General features: G+C 40.1%; 1 protein-coding gene and 1 long non-coding RNA gene across 2 annotated transcripts in view; one reads left to right on the top strand and one right to left on the bottom strand.

Annotated features, from left to right (window-relative positions):
- Positions 1–22,865, top strand: part of LOC141783408 (uncharacterized) — a 395,872-nt gene that overhangs the window by 232,449 nt on the left and 140,558 nt on the right. The gene's annotated exons all lie outside the window — the stretch shown is intronic.
- Positions 161–3,991, bottom strand: gsc (goosecoid). Its single transcript, XM_074660469.1, has 3 exons — positions 3,468–3,991; positions 2,269–2,528; positions 161–905 (listed from the first exon to the last, which is right to left on the bottom strand). Exons 1-3 carry the CDS (start codon positions 3,793–3,795, stop codon positions 756–758), a joined length of 738 nt encoding a protein of 245 aa, XP_074516570.1. The 5' UTR covers positions 3,796–3,991; the 3' UTR covers positions 161–755.

Genomic DNA, 22,865 nt, shown 5'->3' with positions numbered 1-22,865 from the left:
GGAACTGGGAGCTCAGGAAAAAAAACGGGAAGTTAATTTTCGAATCTGTCCTACCCAATTTCAAAATAAGGCCTATTATTATTTAAAATAAATAACTAAAAAAAATTAAAATAAAACCAACGTCTCTCCCCCTCGAAGAAAAAGTCAGACAACATATTGATGGTGTTTCATTTATATTTTAATGAATACTCGTTGTCCTTTTACGTAGGTTTTTGCTTATTTTTGCAAAATAAAAAAAACACAAAAATGTGGGCATATTGTTCATAACAGCTGTGTGGTGATGCTGCGCTCTGCTCAGCCTCGGAGTGTTTTTACAGTCTCCACGTTTCCTCTGCGGCCGAGCTGAGCCGAGCCGAGGCGAGCGCAATGAATAATGTTACAACGGGAAAAAAAATATATACCAGAATCACAACATTTAATATCCACAGAAATGTCACATAGAACATTACGATATTATTCAGACCCGTCAGTCCGAGCCGAGCAGAGCCGAGCGTGCACCCTGGCGTGCTCAACATTACAAAACCAACTTAAATTAAATATAAATAGCGGACACACAGGATCAATAATAAAATGTAGATTATGTACAAACTGTGCAACATGGCAACACGTTTCATCACACCACCAGCATGCCGTCGAGTCCACGCCACTTCCCACTTGATATATTTACACGCACACACACACACACACACACACACACACACACACACACACACACACACACACACACACACACACACACACACAGGCTGTTCCTATCAGCTGTCTGAGTCCAGCTCGCTCTTCTCCTCTTGCGGCTTCTCCGCGGATGGTTTGGCCGATTTGTTCCATTTCTGAGAGTTCTCTGATTCCTCTGATGAAGACCTTTTCTGCCTCCTCCACTTCGCGCGTCTGTTTTTGAACCAAACCTAAACGTGATAAAAGAGCACAGTTTTAATATCTAAGCCTAAAGGATTTTATTATTTGTTTTGCTATAAGGTTAATTAATGTTCCCGGTTTGTCATCTGTCATTATTTCAAGATTCCATCGCTTAATTTTTAAAGAAGTAGCCTACAATTAATATCCACACATTTCTCACACACATTAGCCTTACATATTTCCTTTATGACGCACTACATGTTTTTACATTTTGTTTTCTTATTGTATATTCGTTGCCTGTGATTGTGAGGAGTGGTGTGTTGATATGTGGAAGTTTCCCTGTTTAGCCGTTAATGTTTTATTCCCTCCCACAGCGAGTCGAGTCAATTAGATTTATAGATATTAAAGATAAAACTAAATCTAAATCACACATGTGCGTTAAAGGGCTTCACGGTGCGTAATTGTCTTATTTATGAATTTATTTGTTTTATTTAGAAACTAATATAAAAAAAACATTATTCATAGCATGATTAAAATAAAAAGAACAATTTTAATATCGAAACCTTAAATTTTCTTCTTTTTTTTCACCTGCAACAAGTCAGATTATCTTTTTATTCTCGCGGACACGGAACATTCTGCTGGGTTTTGTTACTTGTTATTATTATTATTATTATTATTATTATTATTAATAATAATAATAATAATAATAATAATGGTGATAATAATTATTATTGGTAGTAGTAACAATAGCTATTATTATTATTTTGTTGTTTCATGTGGTTTTCCGTAGAAAATGTCTGTTTTTTTCCACATCGAAAAATAATGAACCACAGCATATAGTCTAGAATAATGCATTTCTGTTGTAATTCCACTGTCAAAAATAATAATAAATAATAATAAAACACAAGTAATAATTAACTGTGTGCTTATTATAAAGTAAAGATAAATTATATCACCTCCTTTTCCTTTTTTAAAATGTATTATTTAGATGGGCTTTATAGGCCGTTAAAATGTGGAGGTGCGACACAAAAACTCTAATCAAATATTTGAAATTGATCAGTTATAACCGAAAATATATGATTGAAATAGTTAATTATCTAAAATGTACATAGGTCAATATCAACAACTACAATAAGGCACATATTAATGTTATAATAATAATATTTGTTATTCTTGTTATTCTTATTATTCCTGTCAACCACATGTCCTAACTCCGGGTATAATGTCTGTGTTCCTGTAATGAGCGCTGCTTGTTTTACAATAACCTAAAGTGAGAAGAAGTGAAATGAGAGCAGCTGAATGTTGTTTAGCTTCCTAAACCAACCAGAATCAGTGAAGTGTGTGATTTGTAAAAATCAGTGTATGAATCTGTTGTGTGTGTGTGAGTGTGAAAAGCCACGAAGGGCCTCTGACCTCGACCTTCTCCTCCCGGAGGTGGACCTTACGGGCCAGCTGCTCCCGGGTGCCGACGTCCGGGTACTTGGTCTCCTGGAAGAGGCCCTCCAGAGCCTCCAGCTGCTCGTCGGTGAAGATGGTGCGGTGCCTCCGCTTCCTGCGGCAGTGCAGCTGGTTGAGGAGCTGCAGCTCGGTCCGAGACAGGCTGCCCATGTTCATATAGGACATCATCTGGTGGGGGACCGGAGAGATCAGCACCGAGCCCGGGCTGTCGTAACCTGCACGGCGGCGGAGGGACGGAAGAAAACATCACGGTGAGTTGGGATGGTTGGAACAATCAAAGTGCCACAGACAATATAGAAACACATAAACAGAGAATATAGAAACACATAAACGGAGAATATAGAAAGACATAAACAGAGCTCAGGAGTAATATGGCTGATTGGAAACTCTGGCTTCGGTTGTTTACTTTCACATTACAGCTGTTGCGTTAAATTGCAGAAATCTGAAACTGAAGCTTTATCTCTTTTAATGAATATTTTTGCTCATGCATTCAAAATAACAAAATACTGTATATGTTAAAGAGTGGGTTGACACAGCCTCCAGTTTGAAACTGCTATCCCTTTTCTACATACAACATATAACTTTACGCGTAAAGCAACACTTAAACGGAAACGGGTCATTGACATTTATCACTGAAATCATCAAACCAACGAGATAAAGACATCAGGCGTGCATCTGACATAACATTAGAGTAGTTTGGAACCGGTTTATGTTTAAATGTGCAGATTTTTAGTCCGTGCGTAAAAATTAACGCTCCAATTCGTCGTTTTACGCATAAGATTAGAAATAATATTTGTGTCTTCGCAAGGAACTTTGTCATGGAAATACAGATTTAAGGACGTCATCAAAATATCAAATCATTATAGGTTGCAAATAAACTTCACAAACAAAAATCACAATCGGCCCTTTAAATAATATATTGTCCTGTAATTGGGGGGTCAAAATGAGACCTTCATGGCGCAACGAATAAACCACCGTTTATTATACGGTGTCTGCAAATAACATTTTATTCTTGTTAATGTGACGCAGTAAAATAGGAGAAAGACCACCAATCTTGCATTTGAAACATAGAAAAAGAAGACTTTCTAATGAGTTCTGTGTTGATTTGAGCCTAAATGTAAGTTGTGAAGAGAGAACCGGTTCGGTTGTCCTACCTCCCGGGATGCACGGGCACTGCTGCGGGCCGAGGCCGGGCACGGAGCCGGGCACGGAGCCGCAGCACGGCGGCCCTCCTCCGACGCCCTGGACTTGCAGCTGTCCGTAGTAGTAGCCGTTATATCCTAACCGGGTCCCGTTCACGGACTGAACACCGGGGGGAGAAGGCCCGCACGTGGCCGAGTACAGTCCGTTGTAGTCGGCGTAGATAGAGTCCGTGAGTCCGGCGGACAGCAGCACCGGGCCGCTCCGGTGCAGCAGCAGCGGCTCCTTGCAGCTCGGCCGGCCGGACAGGATGCTGTCTATGCTGAACATCCCGGCGGGCATCACACCGGTGCGCGGCGGGAAACGGAAGAACTTCGGGGTGGAAAGTGAAACTTGCTCGGTAGAAGAAGAAACCGTCCTGGACTGAGAGACCTCCGTGGGAAAAAAGTTCTCCTAAAACTGCGTCATTGTGACTCTGGAGGACACTTTTTTCTTCCCTGCGTCTCGTGTCTTGGATGCGGACTGCTGGTCTTAAATGGGACCCGCTGAGAGCTGCGCTGCTTTTATACCCTGCTGACGTCACGGCGGAGCGGCTGCTCGTGGATCAGCTGCTGCAGCTCGCGGTGTGAACCGGCCACACGTCTGTGTATTGAGAATTAATTCAATTAAGATAATCCGCACTGTTTGCAGACTTTTGGAAAAACTCTGTTGCTGGGTCACAGAGTAATCCGATTATTTCCTTGTCAGCGAAGGCATCATAATCTATGGAACACATTTACATTAGGATTTACAATAAGGGGCCTTAATTCATGAAGTCAGAGTCAAATCTAAAAAACAACACCCAAAAAATAAGGAATTTATTATTAAATTCATCATCTTCAAATAATATTGAACCGGTAGCATATTTTTTTAATTGTTGTCGGCAGGTTTAGAAGAGGAGTTTGTTGCTTTGGATTTATATCAATCTATTTAACGGCAAATCACAGCCTGAACTTTGCGCGTAAAAGTGGTTAAGTGAGTTATTTCAAGATAAATGTTTGACTATTATTAATTTAACAATTTCAAACAGACAATTTCAGACCTAGGCCTGCACAAAAACTCGATTCAATTATTTATGTTTTATTATAGTTCATGCTAATGTAGGTTATTGATATAGGGACGCCATTATGTGTGTGGTCATTCCTTATTGTCATCATTATTATTATGAAATTATTATTTATTAATAATTTAGCATTAGTATAAACACTCACAAGGAATATATGATTACAGGTAGAAGAAGTTAATAAAATAACCTCGTGGCCTGTAGATTTACACGGACAACATGTGCGTAACCACGCAGTAAAAACTGTAATCAAGGCTTTTTATTTGTTTTCCTCTCCATTTCCCTACATGAGTAAATGAAAAATAACTATATTTCCATGTCAGACAGAAGCCGCTGAGCATTATATGTGGGATTCATCTCATTATCCAGCGTCTGCTCGGCTCTCCGCGGGGAGCAGATCAGACCCCCGGCAGCAGCTCCTCTCTGCGGGGTCAACAACACCGAACATCTCCCCCCTGACCGGGATAAGATAACGGCCCCATTATCGCCTCCATTCAGCCTGGAAACAAGAGTACTTATTGCATATTTACACCGCTAATCAACATGTGCTGAGTGCTGCTGGTTGTCTGTGTGGAGGAACGTGGATTCCCACTTCAGACCTTAATGGGACTCGCTGATTGCATTTAACACTCACCGTGGTGTTAACGCATGCTCCTTGTCAGGGCTGACAGATAAGTTTGTGATTTGAAAATGTGCCGTTCAGATATGGAAGATGATTAGCGCGCTGCGGACGCGGAGTCAGAGCTCCGTTTGAAGCTTATTGTCCTCCACTAATGCGGTAAAGCAACTGATTTCAATCAGCTCTACAGATGAATCCCGCCTATTTGTTTCCCTGCACGGAAAATATGAATATTTTAAATTGTTGAATGAAAATATTTATCCCCGCATTTAAACATCAGCCCTCCACACCGCTGAAACCAATTTATACAGAATATGTTCAGAAAGAAAGATATAATTTATTCCTTTCCGGGTTTTAACACAGACTTATCGTTTTATTGTTGTTATGAATTATGTTTTAAAATAACTTCATAATTCACGCAAACAAAAAAAAGGTCAATGGTTGGGGACCTCTGATAATGTATGGGTATAAAAAGGGTGGGGAAAAAACATGCATTACTAAAGTAGTATTACATATGATCCCTCGTTTCTTTATGTAATAATTCATTTATTTTTCCAATTTCATCATTCTGTGGAACCTCAGCTTTGATCGTGAAACAGAAATCCTATTTTCTGCACTGCGCTCTGTAAATGATATAGCAGTATTTCTATGGCTATGTGTACTTTTCTTATATTCCTTACTTCCAAAAAAATGCTTTATCTTCTATAAAAGATAATCAAATATGGATCATTAATTAAGAAATGTCTAATTCTGTGAGGACCAACAATCTGTGTTTACTGGTGAAATCTACAGAAATGCCTGTTAAAACCTGATTGGTGGATCCATTCCCCCTCACTATCCCTATCTTTCACTATCAACAGGAAAAGACCTGATCGAGTTCCTTTCACCCCTTCAGACCATGAAAACCTGTTGTCCATTATTACCTGTTAGTGTTATAACAAAAACATTGAGCAGATGGTTTGTCCTAACTTGCACAGCTCTGTCCCTGAGGCAACACATGGAAAATAACAATTGGGGAAATTCATATAAAAATGTGTCTTAAAACATCGGTTCTACTTCTTGAGAGAGTCGTGCACATGCTTTGTGGTTTTTCCACACGTGGCTCAAGTTTCCTGAAATGTTGTTCCTGATCCAAAAATGCAACATTCTATTGATAGACATGTCATCCGATATTATGTGTAAAAAAATTGGAATATTTATAAGTCCACCATCACATGAAAATTTCAATTATTAGGGTCGTGTTTTTAGGGTATATTCAGTATCAGTACTCCAGCCCTTATAGGTTATGGTTATTCCATACACCTTTCTAGTTATATCAAAAGCAAAACAGGATTTTTAGGTTTAAAATAAAATTTAAATTTTATTCCCTTTCTACATTCCAGCTCAAATGGATAAAATTAGAATGTGACACATTTGATTTTTTTTGTGTAATAATAGCGTGCATGGATGAGGTTTTTCTGCTCTCCTGCATGCATGAATCTGATAGAAGAGCCCCGCTTGTTGTTGCCTTTTGATATGGAAACATGTTCTTCTGGCTGAAAAGCCTTTTCTGTAATACAGTCACACTGTGATTCCAGCCCAGTGGAGAGTGGGGGAGAGAGAGAGAGAGAGAGAGAGAGAGAGAGAGAGAGAGAGAGAGAAAAAAACAGGGCCATATGCTGTTATTATTTCCACATTTATTTCTATATTTCTACCTCCAAGTGGCAGTGAAAGGGCTGAGTCAAAAGGGATTGCTATAAAACGAAACGTCCATTTGAAAATAAAAGCTGTGGAAAAGTGCCGCGAAGGCGGCACTTATAGGTGAATAGAAGTGTCAATCAGGCTGCTGATGGAGGCTGAAGACTCACAAAGCTACAATAGTGGATGCATCTTTATATATCAGAGCCCTGATCTGTAAAAACCTGGTTAAATATGGCAAATAAAAACAGGAAGACTTGGTAATGCATTCTTCCGAGAGGGGATAAATACATGGTGAGGGCTGTATGGGCTTTCACACTGATGTCCTTTTTACATTTGACTGCAGGAGAAAGTAGCATCTGCATAATTTACATAATCACAACATCAGAAAAATACCAGATAGATAGATAGATAGATTTATTCTTATATTTATGACCTTTTTTAACCCATCAAAGGGCAGATAATTGGAGCCATGCATGTCTGAGATAGGGGAGAGTGGGTTTAATTGTAACAGTTCGAACTTCATCCAATCAGAAACAAGTTTGAGTGATGTCACTCAGGCTGTTAATACTGCATTAAAGGTCTCATATTGTAAAAAGTGAGATTTTCATGTCTTTTATATTATAAAGCAGGTTTAAGTGCTATATAAATACTGTTAAACTATCAAAACGTTCAATATATGGAGAAATACACACAGCTCATATTCAGAAATTGTGCGTTTGAAACAAGCCGTTAGGATTTATTTCCATTTGTGATGTCACAAATATAAAATATATAGACCATGACACGGTTTTAAACATAAACATTCTAAATGTGTTCCAGTTTATTTCCTCTTGCAGTGTATGTAAATAACATCAGCTGACAGGATGTAAACATGGACCCAAACTGTTGCCTAGCAACGCAATTCTGTTGCAATTCCGTTGAAATGTACTAAAACGGAGCGTTTCAGAGAGAGGGTAAATACAGGTATATTCAGGCAGCCTGTATGAGGATAATAACGTTTTTTTTTAACATTTCAGCATGTAAACATGTTCTAGTAGAAACACAAAATACAAGTATGAACCTGAAAATGAGCACGATATGGGACCTTCAAGGCGTCAGTTTGCTTCAAATGAAGTGCCCCAACTCGTCAAATGCCGACGGTTGGTCAGTGGTCCTATACGCTTCAAACTATGACACTTTAGGTTCCCCCTCTAGCGTCAGTATTGGAGGTGTCAAGAACAGCGATCAGTTTCCACTCATTACATGCATAGTGTCTTTTTCAAAATAAACTTCCTTCTTCACAGGAAGTTTAGGCAACAAAATCACTTAGGTATGGGACTCACAGGACTAACGATACTAACGAGTCACGTGACTAACAGCTGACGTGACAAAATAAGCAATGCAGTCTCACGGCGGTTCGTGAAATAGTCATGAAATTGAATCTATTTGATCCGTGTACATAGACAAGAATTTCCCTTTTTTTCGTGACGCTCAGCACGACTTTCAGCAATGTATTTTTTGTGCTTTTTCCTACAAATGTGCAGAAACACGTGATACACGTGTCAATTTTGCTCCGGTCTTTTCAAAATAAAACTACTTAGTTAGGTTTAGGAAAAGATTGTGGTATGGGTTTAAAGAACACCGGAAGTGCTGTAACTTAACGGAAGTTACGTGACAAATAAATCAACTTTGATTTCTGGTTTCACACGGGACACGAGCACCAGTCTCCTGGGTGAAAGTCCTGTGTTTTCTGACCCAACGCATCCACCACATCGTCCTCCCTACATGACGTTCGCCGCTCTTACTACTTGGTTCACAATTACGTTGATTAAATACGAATTGATTTTGTGCTGACCATCACGAAAACGATGTGAAATTTGTGTCTATGTACACGGATCAAAGCATTTAATTTCGTGACTATTTCACAAACTGCTGTGCGACTCGGCAGAAATAAGTCAGTGTTGACTTTTAGTTTCATACGGGACATGAACGGCAGTCTCCTGGGTGAAAGTCCTCCACTCACTAACCCAAAGTGGACCGTCTTGCTCTTTATACTACGTCAGTTACTCTGACTGTCTAATAATGATGTGGATGGGTTTACATTGGAGTCAGTGGAAAGCCCGGTGCGTCGCATACAGACGCAGAGGATGCTGAGGGCCACTGACCAAGAGTCTCTATTTGACGAGTTGGGAGTGAGAACGGGTCGGCGGAACAATGTCTGAATCCCCCCCCACCCCCACAGATCTCTCTTCAAGAACTTTTGCATGGCTTTCGTAGTTGACTCAACGAATCGTTCACACGGCGATAACAGTGCACACTTTGAGACAGTCTCTCCTTGAAAGCATTCTTGGTGTTGCACTCTGTTGTGTGCATGGAAACCGATAGAAGTAGATGTTTGACGAATAAGAAAGAGAGCTTGGAGAGAAGTTCGTACTACTTTCACACTTACACACACACACATACATTTCTTCTGCTTGTGGTTTTCATTTTGGGAGGCTGCAAGCTAACGTGGTTGGTTGTGTTAGCTTGGTGTTGGGATTAGCCTCAGCTAACATGTCCTCTTGGACCCCCACACCCTCATGGTCCCTAAAGGCCCAGAGTTGCCTGTATGGCAGTTACTGTGTGGAAATTTGATTAACTCAACTCATTAACTCTTTTTGGGTAATATGCACCTTTAAAGTCTTGTTTCAAACTGTAATTTTAATACATTTAATGTATTAGTTGATGTAAATACATTTGTGTTTAATCAAACTATCACAAACTAACTGAAACACAGCAAAGTTGGATCAGGAGAAAACTGAAGTGTTGGAATAATGGTTGTTTTTTGGGGTGCTGGGTAAAATGGGCTGAGGGTAAATGGGAGGGGGGAGGGGGGTCTCAATAGGGGCCATATTTGCCATGGGGCCCCCTAATAATGGTGGCTGTTATAATTCATTGATATTTTTTTTGTCAGGTTTTGGGAGCTCTCTTCTGCATGAAAACCAATAAATACATTTGTTAATGAACTTTTTAAAGCAAACTTAGAAACTCAGGCTTAAACTTTTGACAAAACAAAAGTGTTTTTCAGCAGCTAAATATGACCCCTATCATAACTATCAATCTTACTGTTGCTTTTAATATTGTTTTTACTATTACCATCAGTATTACTATTTCTTTCTATTTCACTATCCTACTGTTGCCAATACTATTATTTTTACAGTTAGTGTAATTTTTCACTTTCACGATCGCATTACTATTCCTGGTACTGTTATCGTACTATTATTTTTCTATTAATCACTATTACTATTAACATTGCTATTATTGTCACTATCACTAGATCACTATCAATATCACTATTACTTGTTCCTTTTTCTAGGTTGGCAAATCTTCTTAAGAATAAACATTATGGTAAACAGCATGAAACAAATGTCAGTTAGAGGTATTCAAAGGAAAGAGGAATGAATATAACATCTTTAAAATCCACTGAATACACAGTAGAAGCATTAAAGTCAGAATTATAATGAGAGGGATGTTAAAAGCTGGACATTGAAGCCGTAAAAATGAAGTTGATTTTTGTTGTTGTTGATATGAGTGGAGGTCACAGTGGACATAACTGGACTGGGTGTGAAGAATGCATGTGTGTATTTGAGGTCCTGTTAATGTCTAAGTTTGTTAATGTGCCTGTGTGAGTGTGTGAGTGATAGACACATACACAGATACACATGCAGGCTGGTGCGGTGCCAGACAGGCCTATGTGTGGGTGTGTGGGTGGGTGTATTTACTTCCTGTGTATTTGAAAGGAGACACAGAAAACTCTATTAACAGACCTCTTTCAATCCCATCTATCAGTTCACACACACACACACACACACACACACACAGCAGTTTGTCTAGGGCTGTCTATCGATTAAAATATTTAATCACGATTAATCGTAAATTTATCACACATTTTTTTATCTGTTCGAAATGAACCTTTAATACTCTTATCAACATGGGAGTGAACAAATGTGCTGTTTTATGCAAATGTATGTATATATTTATTATTGGAAATCAATTAACAACACAAAACAATGACAGTTATTGTCCAGAAACCCTCACAGGTACTGCATTTAGCATACAAAATATGCTCAAATCATAACATGTCAAACTGCAGTCCAACAGGCAACAACAGCTGTCAGTGTGTCAGTGTGCTGACTTGACTATGACTTGCCCCAAACTGCATGTGATTATCATAAAGTGGGCATGTCTGTAAAGGGGAGACTCGTGGGTAACCATAGAACCCATTTACATTCACATATCTGGAGGTCAGAGGTCAAGGGACCCCTTTGAAAATGGCCATATCAGTGTTTCCTCGCCAAAATTTAGCGCAATTTTGGAGCGTTATTTAACCTCCATCACAACAAGCTAGTATGACATGGTTGGTACTAATGAATTCCTTAGGTTTTCTAGTTTCATATGATACCAGTACCAGAAATAATTATTAAAAAAAAATGAATGTGCTTTCATCAAAGTTTGGAGCGTTATTTAACCTCATTAAGTTTTCTAGCTTCATACCAGTATCTTCACTCCAGCTTTAAAACTGAGCCCGCTACAACCTACAAATCCCAAGTTGCGTTAATGCGTTAAAGAAACTAGTGGCGTTAAAACACATTTGCGTTAACGCGTTATTATCACGTGAACTTTGACAGCCCTACTTTCTATACTTGCGAGGACCCTCATTGACATTATTTCACCCTAACCATCACAACTAAATGCCTAACCCTGACATAAACCTAATTCCTAAAATGTCCTCACTGCGATAGTTTAAAACTGAAATTGGTCCTCATAAAGATAGTATAACAAGCCCACACACACACACTACTGATATCCATATTTATTGTACATGTCAGATCCTCTCGGTGGATCGGGGCTGGGGCTGCGTTCAATGTCTACGATGAAACCCATGTGTTGCTCAGAGCCGTTTGCTACAGTTCAAGGAGCCCCCCACCCCCCTCCACCCCCGTCCTCCTCCTCCTCCTCATTCCCTCCACCACCCCATGAAAACCGTCTGGTTCTCAAACGAAACCACAAAGTGCCTGTAACCTGACCACACATTTAATATCTGCCTCACACATCAAAGGGCACGGATCACAAAATGTAGTTTTTGTTCGGCAGTCATGTACTTCACACATGAGGTTCAAGTAAGTTGCAAACGTAATAATCCTCGCACCGAAAGGCCTCCGCTCACTGGAAACAAGTGGCAGTGATGAACGGTGCTTTCCTTTCATGCCCCCTTCAATGAGACACAGAGGCTCTCGAGACAAAGTGTAATTCACTTTTTTCCTTCCTTTTAAAGCTGCATGAGGCAAAATCATAAAAGCCATCTTATCAATCTGAATCAATTATTACATGTGTAAAAACTAAACTTATTGCAAATAATACTAATAGATGACAATGTTGGAATAAGGAGTGTGGTGTCTGACTTTGGTGGCGCCTGGTGGTAGTGTCAAGGATGACACCGGAGAAATACAGACTGCTGGAAGTTTTACTTGGACTGTCTACAAGTAAATACCATCAAAATCATTTGACAGATGCTGAGATCGCATGTACAAAATGTACACATTAACATTGTTCTTGTGGGGCTGGCTGAAGGAGAGGGTGATGATTTTCTTTTGGAGAATTCAACCTCTTTGATTCTTTTGTCTGTAATATTATTGTAACTGTGACACAGTCCAGAGATATAATACTGTGGCAAGATGTCAGTATTGTCTGAGCTTTGTAAATCCTAAATGATAATTAATAATAAAAAAAAAATCTACACTTAGGGGCTTTAAACTTAACCACTTTCAATGTTTACCCAACCTGATGATCTCATGGGAAGGCGTATAAATAGCATGCTGTTTTAATGACATTCCGCGGGTCATGATAACGCATTCTAGGCGTTTCACGTGGCATTTCACGCCACAGGGTAAACGTTGTGAAACAGCTTTTCGCGTGTCATTTAACGTTACGTCGTTACCGTGAAACAGTCGCGGTGTATGTTTAGGCAACAAAACTACGGCAACGGGCGCAGATAGGTTTAGGAAACAACAACACTTAGTTAGGTTTAGGAAAAACATCATGGTTGGGCTTAAAATAAGTACGTAAACTGAGTAAAATACGTACGTAAACAACACAACATAAGTAGGGATAACTTTAAAGGGAGATTTGTCAAGTATTTAATACTCTTATCAACATGGGAGTGGACAAATATGCTGCTTTATGCATTTGCATAAAGCAGCATATTTGTCCACTGTATTTGTCTGTATATATTTATTATTGGAAATCAATTACCAACACAAAACAATGACAGTTATTGTCCAGAAACCCTCACAGGTACTGCATTTAGCATAAAAATATGCTCCAATCATAACATGGCAAACTGCAGCCCGACAGGCAACAACAGCTGTCAGTGTGTCAGTGTGCTGACTTGACTATGACTTGACCCAAACTGCATGTGATTAGCATAAAGTGGGCATGTCTGTAAAGGGGAGACTCGTGGGTACCCATAGAACCCATTTTCATTCACATATCTGGAGGTCAGAGGTCAAGGAACCCCTTTGAAAATGGCCATGACTGTTTTTTTCCTCGCCAAAATTTTGCTTAAGTTATTTAACCTCCTTCACGCTAAAAATAGCAAGTTGCGTTAATGCGCTAAAGGAATAAGTGGCCTTTTTTTCGAATTTGCGTTAATATCGTGTTAACTTGATATTAGCCCTAATTATAATAATAATAATAAATCCATTTTATGATGTTTTAAGGTTTGGTTAGGTTAAGGCACAGAACACATTGGTTAGGTTTAGGGAAATATCTTGGTTTGAGTTAAAATAATACTTTGATTAAGTTTAGGGAACCTTTGTTGACATGGTTACAATCGATCGTGGTCATGGAAATAGAAACCACTGGGAACGGGAAGCGAACAGCGCTCTCCTGTTTTACATTTTCTCACCATCTTCTTGGGAGGACAGTCTTCTTTCAGGAAGTCGGGTGTAAAAAGCTCCACAGTATAGAAACAAAGTCTTCACATAAATGTTGGCACATAAAATGGATTTCAAAGTTTAAACTCGTTTTTACATAACAAATCAGTGTGTTATTATTTCCTGTGGTTTTGTCAAAGAGATGCACTTTAGAAGCATTCAAGGCAGTGTAGCATTTGGGTTGATTTCCCTAAGAACAGCCCTGAGCTGTTGGCAGCAGCAAGAGTTCAGATTTCAGATGAATATACAGACTATTCAAAGAAAGGGGGCGAATGCAAATGTGTCCTTTTTTTCAAATGGCAGTGTGGTACCTGCTATTGAGCCATGCCTGTGTCCAGTCATTTTCTACTTAAATGGTTTCAATTCAGTGCTAACGTCATGTTGTCAGAGGACATAAAGGCCCCGACCGCTTTCTTTCAGGGGTCATCAATCATTCATTAGAACCCGAATCCATCAGCCAATCCTGGTAATTACTGATTACAGGCAGGCGGTGATGTGGCCGGATCAAGGGAACACACACACACACACACACATTTATGCACGCTGCTGTCTGACCGTGTGTCATGTCAGGAATCAGAAACACATTTACACATTAGAAGGTCTGAAACATGCTCTCCGACTCCCCCACTCTTTTCACAGAGGTGCTACTTAACACACTTTGGAATTATAAGAAATTCAAATGAGCTCTGCAGGCTGTGGCAGGAACATAATGGAACCTAGAATTATTTGATCAAAACAAGCCGGCACAGACGCTACCGGGATGGATTGAACACATTAGAATTTAAACCTCAGCCCTGTCTTTAAAACGTCTTTTTACATATCCACATAGGATTGTTATGGCAGCGTTTAAAAAAGGGCACTCAGTGCGTATTTACATCCAACTCCCGTCACTTCTAACACTGTACACGATTTATATTCCCACTCCGTTATATGCTGTTCCTTATTTCACACCACAAGTCTGTTCCAGTCATGATGTGATCCTACTTGAGATGTTTTCACAAAATTTGTAATTTACATAAACAAAAAAAAACATAGTGTCCAATGTCATGCACAATCAAAATGATCTATACCTTAGATACCATTGGAGGGGCGCCCACAGCAATGATACTCTCCATAGAAGCACTAAAGCACTTATTATGTCAGTCATAAATATAAGTTTTATAAGTTTTGTAAATACCTTGCTACAACTGTGTATTAGGTGAACTTTGTGTATATCATAATAAATAGCGTGGGACCTGTGGAAGTCGTGAGTACAGTTCGATGTCTGGTGAAAAGCATCAATTTATGACTTGTGTTTGCGTGATGATTATTAGTTACATATGTAACGTGTTCTCACTCCCAACTCGTCAAATACAGCAGCTTGGTCAGTGGCCCCTACGTTTTGTCAGTTTTGCTCGTGTCAATTTCCGCTTATTACATACATACAGTGTCTTTTCAAAATAAACTTCCACGTTCACAAGAAACAGCTTGGTTAGGTTTAGGCAACAAAACTACTTGGTCAGATTTAGGAAAAGATTGTGGTTTGGGTTAAAATAACCCAATAAAATAAATCAAAGTAGGCTATGTTACATGTGCGCCTTAAATTAAGCACGCTATGTAATCTACGTTATGCAATGTTACTTAAAGCCGAAGTAGGCGAGATTGGAGAAATTTGATTAAAAAAAGTTATTTTTTATAAATCGGTCGCTATATCCTGACAGTAGTACATGAAGAAATCATGTGCCTCTGTGTCCTCCGGTGCTCCTAATGGCATCTGCAAGATTTCACAGACCGGAGGAAAACAAGCAGTAAGAGCTGATTTGAGGTCTGCTGTCCAGCTGCTGTCTATGAGAGCCAGCTGTCAATCACTCGGGAACTCCGAACAAACGGTCAAACTAGGCACGCTGATCAGATATGAATCAATATTCTGTTACTGTAATGCCTATTTCTCTCCTCAGATGTTTTCAGAAACATCTTGTAGTGTACTGTTTAGCTGTAAAATTAGAAAGTTTGTTTGTTTCAAAAGCACCCAATTTCAGCCTATACAGTTCAAATATTTAAAATATAATAGATGGATCAAATGTTTGCCATGGGTCCTAATTTAAAGTATCACACACTATCAAGGGGGAGGGGCACTCTGTCAGTCACTGTGAAGGAGACAGACACAGGTCTATTTTTATTTTCCACTATATGCAAATTAACTGTAACTTTCCTAAAAATAATAATATGTGTCAATTTCCGCTCCAGTCTTTTCAAAATAAAACTACATAGTTAGCTTTAGGAATAGATCGACTTGGTTTGGCTTAGGCAACAAACTACTTAGTTAGGCTTAGGAAAAGATTGTGTTTTGGGTTAAAATAACTCCGGAAGTGTCGTAACTTAAGTACGGAAGTGACAAATAAATCAACTTTGACTTGTGGTTTCACATGGGACACGAACACCGGTCTTCTGGGCAAAAGTCCTGTGTTTTTTGACCCACATATCCACCCTGTACACGAATCAATACATTCAATTTCCTCACTATTTCACAAACTGCTGTGTGACTGGGCTGTTCTTACAGTACTTTATTTAGTCGGTAGTCTTTGTATGTTAAATATTTGTTGGTAGGATAAGGGTTAAGAGCAACTGCATGTGTGTTCCTTTTTAGCTCCATATTACATCCGAGCCTAAGATATCAAATCTCTGTTGGTTGGTTGGATGTTTCCATACTGTAGCTCTATAAGTGTATAACGGCCATAGTGAGAGAGTGCCTTTTGCATAGCCGGGCTCCATTTTTACAAGTGATTTACAGCAATGTATAAAAATAAAACATGAACACACTCTCAATGTTAAGCTCTGGTCTTTTTTAAAAAGCAATATTTTATGGAGGGCTGGCCATCAGAGATCCAGAGAGCAAATGAAGAAGGAGAGAGGTGACATGATGACATAAAGCAGCTTTCGGGCAGCTGCATTTCACCATGTGTTTCTGCTTCCAGTAGCTCTGGTATATGGCCCAGACGTGGACAATATCCAGGGCCGATGGAAATCAGTTCTATCACACAATACTAATCTAGGATCTGATCTCATTGCAGTGTCAAAACTGAGATGGTCAATATCAACTATGCTTGTTCCGAGCTTTAGGAGCAGAGGCCTGCCTGACCCAAGTGCAAAATATAAGTAACATTTGGTGTGACAATGAGCCTCATGCAGCAACATTCTCTTAAATTTCTCTTATATTTTCTCTTTATTTTCTTTCAGGAGAAAGAAATGAGAGTAGTCAACTCCAGATGCACCAAACGTTCTTAACCATCTACTCCTACCAGGATGTGCTGAATGATGACTCCCACTTGATCAGAAATTGGAGGCGTGTGGCTGATTGTTTATTATTATTAGCATAGGTAACGCCCCCTAAACACTATAAGGGCATATGTTAGCATTGGTAACGTCCCCTAAACACTATATAAGAGCAGGTATTAGCATAGGTTACGTCCCCTAAACACTATATAATGGTAGATGTTAGCATAGGTAACGTCCCCTAAACACTTTATACGGGCAGGTATTAGCATATGTAACGTCCCCTAAACACTATATAAGGGCATATGTGAGCATAGGTAACATCCCCTAAACACTATAAGGGTAGGTATTAGCATAGGTAACGCCCCCTTAGCACTATAGGCTACAAGGGCAGGTATTAGCATACGTAACACCCCCTAAACACTATAAGGGCATATGTGAGCATAGGTAACATCCCCTAAACACTATAAGGGTTGATGTTAGCATAGGTAACATCCCCTAAACACTATGAGTGTGTTGCAATCCTCGTACTGAAGTACACTTCAATGTAGTGCACTTTGTACACTCTGTATTTACTTCAGTAATGCGTAAATTTCAACGGGGTAGGGTCGTCTCAAATCGAATACTCTGCGGCGCACTGACCGGAAATGACGATCGCAACATTTCACCGCAGCTCGCTACCCGCCAAAATATCTGCCTGCTTTGTTGAAGAAAAAATTAAAGCAGAGTGGAAATTACGTCTCCAACGTCGTCACGTACGCCTACGATGTGTCCTCCTGTTGGCTGAAAATGCACCGGTATGTTTACGTATTGTATTGTTTTATTCTGTTATCTACGTCTGTTTGAATAGTGGTCGTGGTCCCGCCCCTTCCGCTACGTAGCCAAGATGGCGACAATTGAGTGTGGAAAGTGTCCAGCGTTCCACACTCAACGATCTGACCGTTTTGAGTACAACATCCGGGTACTTTGAGAGCACTGCATTTTGCCGTACTTCCCAGTGTGAACGCACTTATGCACTCAAAATAGTAAGTTTAAGTACAGAAGTACGCGGATTTGAACACACTCTATATAGGGGTAGATGTTAGCATAGGTAATGTCGCCTAAACACTATATAAGTGCAGGTATTAGCATAGGTAATGCCTCCTATACACCATGTTGCTATACTGCTACTATGATGCTATAAGAAGAAGATGGATGGATGGATTGAAACAGACATAGGCCTATATTACTACTGTTACTGGTATTGATGAATAAACTTTTTCCAGAGCATCAGTACTGGTGTTGACAGGAAATTCAAAAAGCATCAAAGAGCAGTATGTACAGTAGGCCACGCAATATCATCCAAGGATTTTTTTAGTCTTAATTGGGATCAATGGACCAATAGTATTTCTTTAGCCCATTCATTTAATAATCCAATCATTATAATTACTGTAAAACATTACAATCTAAATTAGATTATGTGATATTTATGAGTTGTTGTTATTTTTAGGGCTGTCAAAGTTAACGATAATAACGCGTTAATGCAAATTAATTTAAACGCCACTAATATCTTTAATGTATTAACGCAATCAAACTTTTGGAGGTTGCAGTGGCTCAGTTGTATAGCTAGAGTGAAGATACTGATATCATATGAAACTATGAAACCTAAGGAATCCATTGGTACCAACCATGTCATACTAGCTTGTTGCGACTAAGGCTACCTCCCATTTTTTTCATCATAGCAACAGTTAATAAGGAATGACTTCCACCTGCATACCTGGTAACTCCCATACTAGGTTGAAACTAAGCTAAACGTTTGAACTTCAGCATAGCTGTGCAACAGGCTGCTGGAGTCTGCATGGTGTCCTTACTCTACACTCTGGTAACTGTTCTCCTCCAATGTAAAGCGTGGGGCCGCAGTAATTCGCAGCCTGCCTCGTCTACCTTGAGAGGCCTGATAAATACCAAGTGTGATGGCACAGCACCAAGACCCAGGGCAGCAGGGGAAGGGGAGCACAGTGCAGCTCTGAAACAGAACCAGATTGTTGAGATCTGGGAGGTATTACCTAGCCAGCACCTGGCCATAATGGGTCCCACCCCTCTGTGTAACTCAATCTAAAAGCTTAACTCTGTCGAGCTACTGGCAGAGGTCCCCCATTAATCCAGTACAGGTGCCAAACGGCCCATTCTACCCACGGCAGGGGGAGAAGACGCTTCGATACCTGTTTGGGTCAATTTGAAGAGATATTTCTTTCCATTTATTGTAGTTTGCATGTGCTGTCTAAATACACATAAAATAATATGTGAAGAAAATAGAACAATTACTCATAAAATAAGGGGAAAACAGGCAAGAGGAAATGGGTGGAATCTTTTCAACGGAAGGATGTAAATCCTTTAAAAACCTTGAGGTCTTCTGGGGGATTGATATGAGACAATACCCCACTTAAACTCCCTGCTCACGTCTTGCCCCTGGAAATTAAAGCTGATTTTAACAGTGCCGCCATTGTGATTTACAAATAATTTGACAGAGCGGCTAAAAATCTTTAATATCCACTGATGACAGAAAGGAATTAGCCGCATATTTCCCTCCAAACTTTTTAATTTTCTTCCTCGTTGTGTAAGCCTGGGCCCTAATCCCATCTTTATATGGTTTGAGTATTAACCCCCGTCAAAAACACTGACACGGGTTGCCAGTCCGCTCCAGGGACCCCTTTGCGAGGCAAGGTGCGTTTGTTCCCCAGCCTCAACGTGGCCTTTGTTGGGCAGCTGAGTGGGGGGGCGGGGGTGGGGTGCAGCGTGGCAGCATGAGGGGTTATTCAGGAGCCTGAGAATCAATCCAGTATTACAGTTAAGCCATGTAATAATTACCATCATTAGGGGTAACTGGAGCATGGAGATGCAGGCTCTGCTCATAAACCTGAAGCTAATGCTGCACGTTCCCTGAGACGTTGTCATATACATAATTTAATAATCCTGGAAATACATATCAACATTCCCCCCACTGCTGAAAACTGCCAGAGCTCTGCCCTGCAGCTCTCTGGCTCCGTGCTCTCTCCCAGGAGTTTACAAGGTCAACTTCCATATTTCCCCCCCTTCCTTTCCAAGCACACTCCCAGAGAGGAAGTAAGAGGCTTTTACTGCAAGAACCTGTGTAAAATTCAATTACTGAGTTGGTTTTTGGGGTGATTCAAATAATCACTACAATGTATTTTCATCACACAGACATACATTTGTTTTAAGAAGAGAAACATGCAGCAGATGCGGTGCTGTGCAGATATTTATGGACTGGTTTCGGGCATTTGGCAGATCCTATTAGCGCGACCCAGTCGCCAGAATAAGATGGCGGCATTGTATGTTTCCGCAAACCACGAATATGTTGAATCTCTACTTTTCTGGAGCAAAAATACATTTCATATCAATATTTCTACATACGGGTTTTAACATTATAGTGTTTTAACCGCTCTGTTTCGAAACTGCATTTTCAATTACACTTAGGTTTAGGCAACAAAACTACTTGGTTAGGGTTAGCTAAAGATAATGGTTTAGGTAGTCTCACCTGCCCGGTCCCACCAAATGAAGTATGAATACATTTGTAAGTCATTTTACGTGCAATAAGAACGCATTTGTTGCTTTTGGCGTGTCTTGTGTCGTAAATATGCTACGCTCAGACCTAGTGACGTAGAATAAAAAGTGAGAAAGACTGCTTCTGGTGGTTGGAAGGGGAGATGGATGGTTCCAACAAACACAGGACTTTCAACCAGGAGAACGGTGTTCATGTCCAACAGAGTTGTTGAGTTATTTTTAAGTTACTTTAGTGGCATTTATGATGTTTTCCATACTTATGTTACGTTGTTTACATGTATATTTTACTTAGTTTACAGACTTATTTTAAGCCCAACCATGATGTTTTTCCTAAACCTAACTAAGTGGTTTTGTTGGCTAAACATAACCGCGACTGTTTCACGGCAACAACGTGGTGTTAAATGACAACAAAAAAAGCCTTAAATGTGTGACACTCGGAATGTCCTTAAAATGGCGTGCTATTTATACACCTTCCCATTAGATCAGGTTGAGTCTTGCATAGCCAGACCTATCTCCACAGTGCTAAAGAAAGGTAAGGCTCCACACATTATCATTCTGTAGGGGGAAAACAAACGCTCTGGCTTGTTTGTATTTCAGACTTCACAAATCACAATCCTTGGGTGGCGCTAAGTACAGGATGCAGTGACGGTGCCCTTGCAAAATCGATAGCGCATATAGTGGAAGGGGAGGAGAATGCCGACTGAAGGCGGCCAATGGCAGGCTCATACACATAGTCTATATCCAACCCGGTCTCACGGGAAGGCGTATAAATTCCCACGACATTACACGGATATTTGTACGCCATGCAAACATTCGCAGTTAGGTTTAGGCAAAAGAACCACTAACTTAGGTTCAGGCATGAAAAACACTTAGTTAAGTTAAGGGAAAACATCATGGTTGGGCTTAGAATAAGTAGGTAAACTACGTACGGAAACAACTACGGAAAACACGTCACAAACGTTAACAAAAAGCACGTGACAATCGTCACGTGACAAACGTCACTAACGGAACTTATAAAACTTGGTCTTGAACACGGGTCTGCTGGTTAGAAGTCCGGCATTTGTTGGGCCCATCCAATGTGTGGATGTGTTTACATTGCAGTCAGCACAGGATACATGGCATACAAAAGACATGCAGGCGTACTTATTGCACGCTAAACGCCTTCCACATTATTGTGGCATTTATACGCCTTTTCGTACGAACGGGCTGATACATCCGGTGAGTCAGACTATGGTTTGGGTTGAAATAAGTACGTTACTTGTAGTTTCACACCGGACACTAACACCGGTCTCCTGGGTGAAAGTCCCGTGTTTGACCCATCCGTCCACCCACCCCAACCTCCTCCCTATGCAGACTTGCTCGGACTTTGATTAAACATATTTGTGATGCGTCAAAAACAAACGCAATCAGGGAGAAAATTTGTTCCCCTGAAACGTAATTGACAATGCAGTTCGGTGTGTGGGAATGTCATTTTTAGGAGAACAGAGTCTACGTCTGATGGATGGAGTTAATTTGCTGCGTCTCCCCGTTTAAAACACTTCATGCCTGAAATCGACAGAACATTTCATTACAGCGAGCATATCTGTTGCAATAAACAATGCCTGATAATGCTTTAAAACCTTTACTCAACCTTAAACTGCACCCTCTCAAATTAGACCCCTCTCAGTATGTTGTTATTGGCACGTAACCGCGGCAGATTTCTATCGCAGCTTGGGTAATTCAATAAGCATGAGGGCATTCTAGCGATAGCCTCAGACCAATTCACTGGGTTATGTTATGGTTAATGTAATACTGATTTAATATGCATTTATTGGAAAAAGCTGGGAGATATACAGATAATACAACTCGGAATAAACAGCAAACAGTTCCAAACACAAGCTTTTTTTTTTACTTTCTGTGAAGGCACACAAATGAAACAGCAGAGATGTGCAGCGTCTGTAAACCACAGACTTCATAGAAAATGATTTTCTCATACCTCGCAATCAAATGCTTTAATGCAAAACAGCATGAGCAAATGCAAAATACAAAGGTCCATGCAAACTGGGAGACAATAAACATTTATGTCCGAAATATGAAGTAAGGCAGCAGTTAACTGTGTTTGTGAAACTGAGCAAAAGAAACTATGTTTGTTGAAACCATGTCTCCTATATAATTGTTCCCATACAACTAAGCTGCATGCACAAAGAGGCATACAGTATAATGCGAAAGGCGTTTAACATGCAAAAAGTACGCCTTTCTTGATTTC

Source organism: Sebastes fasciatus, chromosome 15 (assembly GCF_043250625.1).
Source record: "Sebastes fasciatus isolate fSebFas1 chromosome 15, fSebFas1.pri, whole genome shotgun sequence".
Taxonomy (NCBI): Eukaryota; Metazoa; Chordata; class Actinopteri; order Perciformes; family Sebastidae; genus Sebastes; species Sebastes fasciatus.
The sequence above is the reverse complement of the archived record's forward strand: the minus strand, read 5'-3'. Positions and strand labels throughout refer to the sequence as shown.

Excerpts from the sequence above, each read along its gene's own strand:
- gsc (XM_074660469.1), bottom strand. The coding sequence starts at position 3,795 with ATGCCCGCCGGGATGTTCAGCATAGACAGCATCCTGTCCGGCCGGCCG. Across the intron at positions 2,529-3,467 it reads GTGCCCGTGCATCCCGGGAG|GTTACGACAGCCCGGGCTCG; the intron begins GTAGGACAACCG and ends GCCGCCGTGCAG. Across the intron at positions 906-2,268 it reads TCCGGGAGGAGAAGGTCGAG|GTTTGGTTCAAAAACAGACG; the intron begins GTCAGAGGCCCT and ends TATCACGTTTAG.